At 34.5% G+C, this 8,101-nt stretch overlaps 1 protein-coding gene across 2 annotated transcripts in view; it reads left to right on the top strand.

Moving 5' to 3' along the window:
• CCSER1 (coiled-coil serine rich protein 1) overlaps positions 1–8,101 on the top strand; it is a 739,559-nt gene that overhangs the window by 458,845 nt on the left and 272,613 nt on the right. For both annotated transcript variants that reach the window (XM_007450018.1, XM_007450017.1), the window contains one exon: positions 1,057–1,264. In XM_007450018.1, the coding sequence (XP_007450080.1) occupies positions 1,057–1,264 (208 nt within the window). The remainder of the gene's footprint in view (positions 1–1,056; positions 1,265–8,101) is intronic.

Genomic DNA, 8,101 nt, shown 5'->3' on the forward strand with positions numbered 1-8,101 from the left:
GCCTCTCACTGTTGTGGCCTCTCCCCTTGCGGAGCACAGGCTCCGGACGCACAGGCTTAGCGGCCGTGGCTCACGGGCTCAGCCGCTCCACGGCATGTGGGATCTTCCCGGACCAGGGCACGAACCCATGTCCCCTGCATCGGCAGGGGGACTCTCAACCACTGTGCCACCAGGGAAGCCCCTTTATTTTTTAAAAATTTTTTATTTATTTATTTTTTTTAGGCCCATTAGTTTTAATGAATGGAAACAAATTTAGAAAAACTCATTAAAAATGACTATTTTCATAGGCTGCTGTTTTCATACTATTTTTATATCTGCCTCAGGCATATTTGGAAAATTGTTAATCTTAATATCTTTTCTTTATATATACCTTCAATATAAGCATGTTATTTTCAAAATGCAGTATTTAAAAATAATTGTTTATATCAAGTAGAATAAAATATTTTCCACACATTACTATGCTAAAAATATAATGATTATTTGATAAGCATGCTAATTACATATGAAGTTATGCATCTCGCAGTTATTTCACTATTTTCACATAAAATCCTATGCATACTAGTCTTTCTTAATCCACAAAATGGTTGAATCCACAATTGATTAATTTAGTAATTTAAAATAATAATTACCAAAATTATTTTATCCCAAGTTTTGGTTTCTTAATCTTTTCTTTCCAGTTAATTTTTAAGCATATTTTCAGAAAATCTCTATATGAAATTTCTCTTTCAGTGATTACTTTTGAATTTCAACATTTTTAAAAGAGTTAAATAAGTGTAAACCCATTGTTATCATGTATAAATTAAATTCCATTTGGGGAAAAAAAATCACATTCTAAAATAGTGATTGTCATTGAACCTTATTACCACTACATATAAAATGGACAAATAACTTCATAATTTTGACAGAAAGTTTCAGAATTTCCAAAGACTAATGTGAAGAAATAATGAGAGTCACAAGGAAGTTTTTTCTAGCTGACTACTGACATTGATCAACAGCTTGGAAAATACTACTTTGAATATGCTACCTAGTAATTTTTGTTCATTTTTTTCTTGTTAGGAACCTTTCCCTGAAATTAACAAAAGAGATTGATCAGGAAGCCAGGTGTCCCCATATCAGGGGAACACCCAGCAGTCCATCTGCGGATTGGCCCCTGCCAGGTGTGGAAGAAAATGGAGGCATCGATTCTCTGCCATTCAGACTGATGCTACAGGACTGCACAGCCGTCAAGACATTATTATTAAAGATGAAAAGAGTTCTTCAAGAGGTAATGGTTTGCTCTAAGATTAATGTTTTCAGTGCTGGTAGAAGTGCTGGTAGAAGTGTTTTCAGTGCTGGTGAAGTCAGTAGACCTGGTTAGTCCCTGCTTCTATCAATAGTTAACTGCATAACACTGGGCAGGGGTCAGGAACTTAGCCTTTCTCATATGTCAAATAACGGGTTTGTAGTTCTGTTTATAAGGTACTCTTCCCCAAAATTCTAAGATTCTGTGAAGGAATTAAAAAAGAATAAATTTATACCAGGTCTGGGAAAAGTCATATAAAGAGAAATGGGCATCAGCTGTTATGTTTTTAAAAAGCTATTGAGAGACCTATTAACTGGACTTCATTTTAATGATATTGAGACTTTATATGATACCATAAAAGTAGTTTATTTAGTCATTTTTGTTCCAATAACAATTAATCTAGTAAAATTTCATCTGAATGTTTGATTGATTTTGCCCATTGACTCCAGGTGCCCTCTTTCAGTCTATGCTGTTAGATGATGAGCTAGTCAGGAAAATACGCAGTGGAGTCTTTCATCTTTATGTCCAAGAATCAGCCATTCTTTAGGATTCAAGTATGTTACGGTTTTATAATTGCAACAGTTATTTTCTTTGAGGGATTTCTATAAAAAGTGTAAACAATATTATTTCAAAGATGTAAAATGAGGGGACCAAAATTTTAAACGACTTTCCTCTAGTGGGTGTGAATTCAGAACAACAGCCTGAGATTTCTGACTCTCAATTCAGTGACATTTTATCATGTCCTATTATCGTTTAACTGATTTCTCATTATTGATAAGGGATGTTAATAAGTAGTGTGAGAACAGAAAAATACAACTATTTAATGAGTAGTATTATGACTCACTTACAATGATGACCACTGATAGTTCCTTTTCTAACACTGATAATAATAATAATAACAACACTGGTGGCTACCACTGGAGGCCAGAAATGAATCAGGGAGAGAGAAGGGAATTTAAGAGAAGTGATTGTCATAGCCTATTAGGGGCATCCAGTCATGTATTCCTGTCAGCTATTAAAGTAATAACTGGAAGAGATCTCTGCATCCCAAACCAGTTTATATCTCTGGGGTGGTCTTTGTGTCTATGCAGTGGTGTGTAGGAGTGGTATGCTTATATTTGATCATTGTTAGAATTTCAGGAATCTTATGAGCTGACAGTTAAGCACAGGCATTAAAAAAATTAAATTATATACACTTATAATGAAACAAATCATATTTTTAAAAGGGTAATAAGTACTGAAATCTCTACATTTCCTACTAACTTTACTATATTTTACTATTAATTACACTTGTGAGCTTATTTACATCTATTGGATCTATATGTAGAAATACTATATAATAGCTAATGTGCATATTTCCCAATTGTGCATTCATTTATGTCACTTTGTTGGCTTGAAATCAGCCACATGGGAATATTATGCCACAGAAATTGGCAAACAATGCAAGGTAGGGCTTTTAAATTTTGGAGAGCTGTTGTTAAATATTTACCAGTACACCGCTATATGTATGACTATATGGTTTCTATATTGACAACATAAGTGTTTCTTTCTGCACCAGTCCAGGCTTCCTGACCTTTTGCTTGACATGTAGTCTGAACCTCTCTGAACAACGCAAACTTAATAATAGCTGTTATATTAAAAGATATTAATCTCAAAGTCTGTAACAGTCAAGTATTCAGTTTTCTACCTCTCTCTTTGGTCTGGATTTTAATTTAAAAAAATCAAAAAAGTAAAAGGAAGTAGGAAAAACTGACAGGAAGAGTCATGGGGCTTTATTATGGTACTTAATTTTATAATTTAAAAATATGCAGTGATATTCACTATAAAGTTAATATTCAGAATATACTGAGATTGTTTTTCTATTTCTATCTGTTTTTTTTCATTAAAGAGTATTTGAAGAAACTGAAGAGAATTGACTTTTAAAGCTAATGTAAAATGAACAATAATTACATCTGTTTGTTAAGCCCATTCAGAGATCAGGGGGTCTTACTCTTTATGGTCAGCAAGAAAAACAATATTATTATATGATTAGCATTAACATCTGTTCTAGAAAAAAGATATTCATAATAGGTGCCTTTAAAGAAAACTGAAATATTCTCTAAGCACAATATTATTATATGATTAGCATTAACATCTGTTCTAGAAAAAAGATATTCATAATAGGTGCCTTTAAAGAAAACTGAAATATTCTCTAAGCCATGAGGTTTTTTTTTTTTTTTCTTGCGTTATGCGGGCCTCTCACTGTCGTGGCCTCTCCCATTTGCGGAGCACAGGCTCCGGACGCGCAGGCCCAGCGGCCATGGCTCACGGGCCCAGCCGCTCCGCGGCATGTGGGATCCTCCCGAAACGGGGCACGAACCCGCGTCTCCTGCATCGGCAGGCGGACTCTCAAGCACTGCGCCACCAGGGAAGCCCAAGCCATGAGTTTTTAAATGGCAATTCAGATGTCATTGCTGAATTTAATTCCAGCTATTCATTTTAGATTAATAATACCTTTTTTAACATAGACAAATAGAGTTTATTTCTATTAACTTATTTTTATGATGCTTAGTAGTCCACCTGTGTATACAGATAATTTTTTTTAATAGATCTTTATTGGAGTATAATTGCTTCACAATACTGTGTTAGTTTCTGTTGTACACCAAAGTGAATCAGCCATATGCATACACATGTCCCCATATCCCCTCCCTCTTGAGCCTCCCTCCCACCCTCCCTACCCCACCCCTCTAGGTCATCGCAAAGCACCCAGATGATCTCCCTGTTCTATGCTGCTTCTTCCCACTACAAATAATTTTTAACTGTAGAATATCCCAATTATTTTATTTTTAAGATGAAAAAAGTCATTAATGAATTTAGTGTATCACACTGGAAACCACTCCTATTTGAGATTTTTCCAATGCTACTCTGTTGACATCTTAGATTTTAATTCTGAGATAGGTCAAGTGTGAGTAATCTGATGGAAGCTCACACTGCCAATTTTATCCCCCTTCTTTGGTGATCATTTGCTATTACAACCCCAAATATCAATTCCTTTATTTAAAAAAAAAAAAAAAAAAAAAAAGGCTGGCTTTGGGCCCTAAGAAATTCTGTTGTCACTTTATTTTTTCATATTAGTGATATTTTTAAAAAAGTGACTACAGCAAGGGAGAACTATATAAATTTTTCTTCCTTTTTTGTTAACTTTTTCACATAACTCCATTACCTGTAAAAGAAGAAAATATTTAATACAATATCTACAGAAATAGTTTTTGTTTTGATGTTTCCTTTCAGTTTGCACTGTTCTCTTTTTGTTATTCTCTTATAGAATTTGTTTGTACTGTACGGTAACTGACCAAGAAGACTACTGGGAAGAGATTTTAGGTGCAGTGCATAGTTTCTAGTAAGATAACAGCTAATAAGAATGTTTATCCAAGATTGTTTGCAATGCCCCTCCACCCAACATGCTTGCCTTTTTTTTTTAAACATCTTTATTGGGGTATAATTGCTTTACAATGGTGTGTTCGTTTCTGCTTTATAATGAAGTGAATCAGTTATACATATACATATGTTCCCATATCTCTTCCCTCTTGTGTCTCCCTCCCTCCCACCCTCCCTATCCCACCCCTCCAGGCGGTCACAAAGCACCGAGCTGATATCCCTGTGCTATGCGGCTGCTTCCCACTAGCTATCTACCTTACGTTTGGTAGTGTATAGATGTCCATGCCTCTCTCTTGCTTTGTCACAGCTCACCCTTCCCCCTCCCCATATCCTCAAGTCCATTCTCTAGTAGGTCTGTGTCTTTATTCCTGTCTTACCCCTAGGTTCTTCATGACATTTTTTTCCTCAAATTCCATATATATGTGTTAGCATACAGTATTTGTCTTTCTCTTTCTGACTTACTTCACTCTGTATGACAGACTCTAGGTCTATCCACCTCATTACAAATAGCTCAATTTAGTTTCTTTTTATGTCTGAGTAATATTGCATTGTATATATGTGCCACATCTTCTTTATCCATTCATCCGATGATCATGCTTGCCTTTTTAATTATGTTTAACAAATGTTCCTAGCAAATTTCCTGAATCATATAAGACATTTTTTTTAAAGTTAGATAGATGTTAAACAAATTAAAAAAATGTTGACATGAGCAGGGGAATCTAACAATAAAATTAGATTAGTGAAAATCAGAGAACTATTTGTTCGAGAATCAATATAATTTACAAGTGCAGGTAGTTGACATAAACATTTGGGTTTGCCATTGAATAATGAGCTCTAACCCATTTTTCTTTTTTTCTCAACAATCTAGCAGTTCAAACTAATTTTATTATCTCTAAAAAATAATAATGGGAAACTTTCAAGGATAATTTTAAACATAAACTTCTTATTTATTTTTAAATATAATACATAAATATATGACAAAATTTGGAGTGTTTTGAACTTCACCATAAATCATTGTATGGTGGGCGTTCCTTAAAGATTTTTTTCTTTTAGCACATTTTGGTGAAATGATTCCAAAATCTATAACGACGTTCTTATAAACTAACATTTTCCTATCAGCAAATCTCAAAAGCAAATGAAAAGCCTGTAGAATAGGAACTCCGACAATGGTTAATTACAGAAGGAAAAAGCAACAGTGGAGAGTCATGACGCAAGGAAATTCACCAAAAACAAGCAATTACCCATGTAAATCTAGATAACAATATAATAATTAGACTGCTCTTTATATTTATCTTTTGAAAATAACAAAATTCCAAGTTTCTGCTACCTACTTTATGTTTATTTGTTTGTTTTTGCTTGCATAAAAATTTGTTTAAGATAAAAATTGGAAAAAGATACACCACAAAAACTGCAAATGCAAGAAAACTAGAGTGGCTCTACCCATGTCAGGTAGATATAAAGATAAGATATATCACCAGAATCAAAGATTCTGATATTACAATGATAATGATACATCAATGATAATACAACATTTTAAAGCATTTATACTCCAATAAAGATGTGAAAAATACACACACACACACACACACACACACACACACAAAAGAGTCAGTTCATCAGGAAGACATAACAGTCATACATGTGGATGACCTATGTGTGTAACTTGTAAATATATGTTGCAAAATCTGACAGAACTAAATGAAGAGGTAGGTACTTCACAATCATAGTTGAAGATTTTAACTCTCTTCTCTCAATAACTGATAAAACAACTAAAAATCAAGAAAGTTTCAGAAAATTTGAGCAACATATTTAACTTCTTTAGTAATGACTTACTTTTACATAACAGAATTATACCAGCTTTTCAGTGTGTGTGGAACATCACCAAGACAGAGTATATGCTGGGTAAGAGAAATATTTTCAAATAAATTTCAAATGTAGACATCTATGTAATACATTTTTTGAGAACAGTGGAATTAAATTAAAAATCATGAATAATCAAGTAACTAGAAAAACATCAAATATTTTGAAATTAAACAGCAAACTTCGGTATACCCCATGGATCAATTTAGAAACCTCAGGGAAATTTTAAAGTGTTTCAAATGAGATGGTAATAATAATAGAATAAATCAAAATTCATGGGATATAGTTGAAACCATGCTTGGAGGGAAATTTATAACTTTAAAAGTTTATGTTTAAAGTAATTTAATTTATAACTTTATATTTAAAGTAATAAAGTGCCATAATTAATAACTAATTTTCTCCTTAAGAAGCTAGAAAATAATGGTAAATTAAACCCCAAGGAAGTAATAGAAATAAATATAAAAAACAAAATTAATAAAATTGAAAACAAATAATAGAAAATTTACGAAGTGCTCAAATTGGTTCTTTGAGAAATTTAAAAAAATGTAGAAGAGGGCTTCCCTGGTGGCGCAGTGGTTGAGAGTCCGCCTGCCGATGCAGGGGACATGGGTTCGTGCCCCGGTCCGGGAAAATCCCACATGCCGCGCAGAGCGGCTGGGCCCGTGAGCCATGGCTGCTGAGCCTGCGCGTCCGGAGCCCGGTGTCCGGAGCCTGTTGCTCCACAATGGGAGAGGCCGCAACAGTGAGAGGCCCGTGTACCGCAAAAAAAAAAAAAACAAAAAAATGTAGAAGAAAAAAAAGAAAAGAAGAAATACAGATTACTAATATCAGCAATGAATTGCTGGGAGAAATAATCAGTACAAATCTTACAGGAATTAAAATGATAATAAGGAAATGTTATAAACAATAGTCTGGCAATAAATATGACAATTTGGATGAAAATCACAAATCCCTTGTAAAATACAACTTTCCATAACGACACAAGAAGAAATTAAAAATCAGAATAGTCCAATTTCTATTAAAGGGATATATTTTATTATTAAAAAAGAGAAAATGATCCCCATAAAGAAAATCTAAGTCCAGGAGGTTTTACTGGTGCATTCTGACAAATATTTAAGAAAGACTTAAAACTAATATTATGCAAAAAAGTTTAGGAAATAGAGAAGCAAGATATGCTTCTCACCTCTTTGGTGTGGCAGACATAGGACTATTATAATCTGGCAAAATCTTTATAAGTAAAATGAAATCACAGGAAAATTTCTCATATATATATATGGAGAGAGAGAGAAAGAGGGATGCAAAAGTCTTTTAAATTACTAAATAAAATAGGCATAATAAAATATATAATGAGGGCTTCCCTGGTGGCACAGTGGTTGAGAGTCCGCTGCCGATGCAGGGGACACGGGTTCTTACCCCAGTCCGCGAAGATCCCACATGCCGCGGAGCTGCTGGGCCCGTGAGACATGGCCGCTGAGCCTGCGCGTCCGGAGCCTGTGTGCTCCACAATGGGAGAGGCCACGGCAGTGAGAGGCCCGCGTACCG

The sequence above is a fragment of the Lipotes vexillifer genome, unplaced genomic scaffold, assembly GCF_000442215.2.
Source record: "Lipotes vexillifer unplaced genomic scaffold, Lipotes_vexillifer_v1.1 scaffold178, whole genome shotgun sequence".
Classification (NCBI taxonomy): domain Eukaryota; kingdom Metazoa; phylum Chordata; class Mammalia; order Artiodactyla; family Lipotidae; genus Lipotes; species Lipotes vexillifer.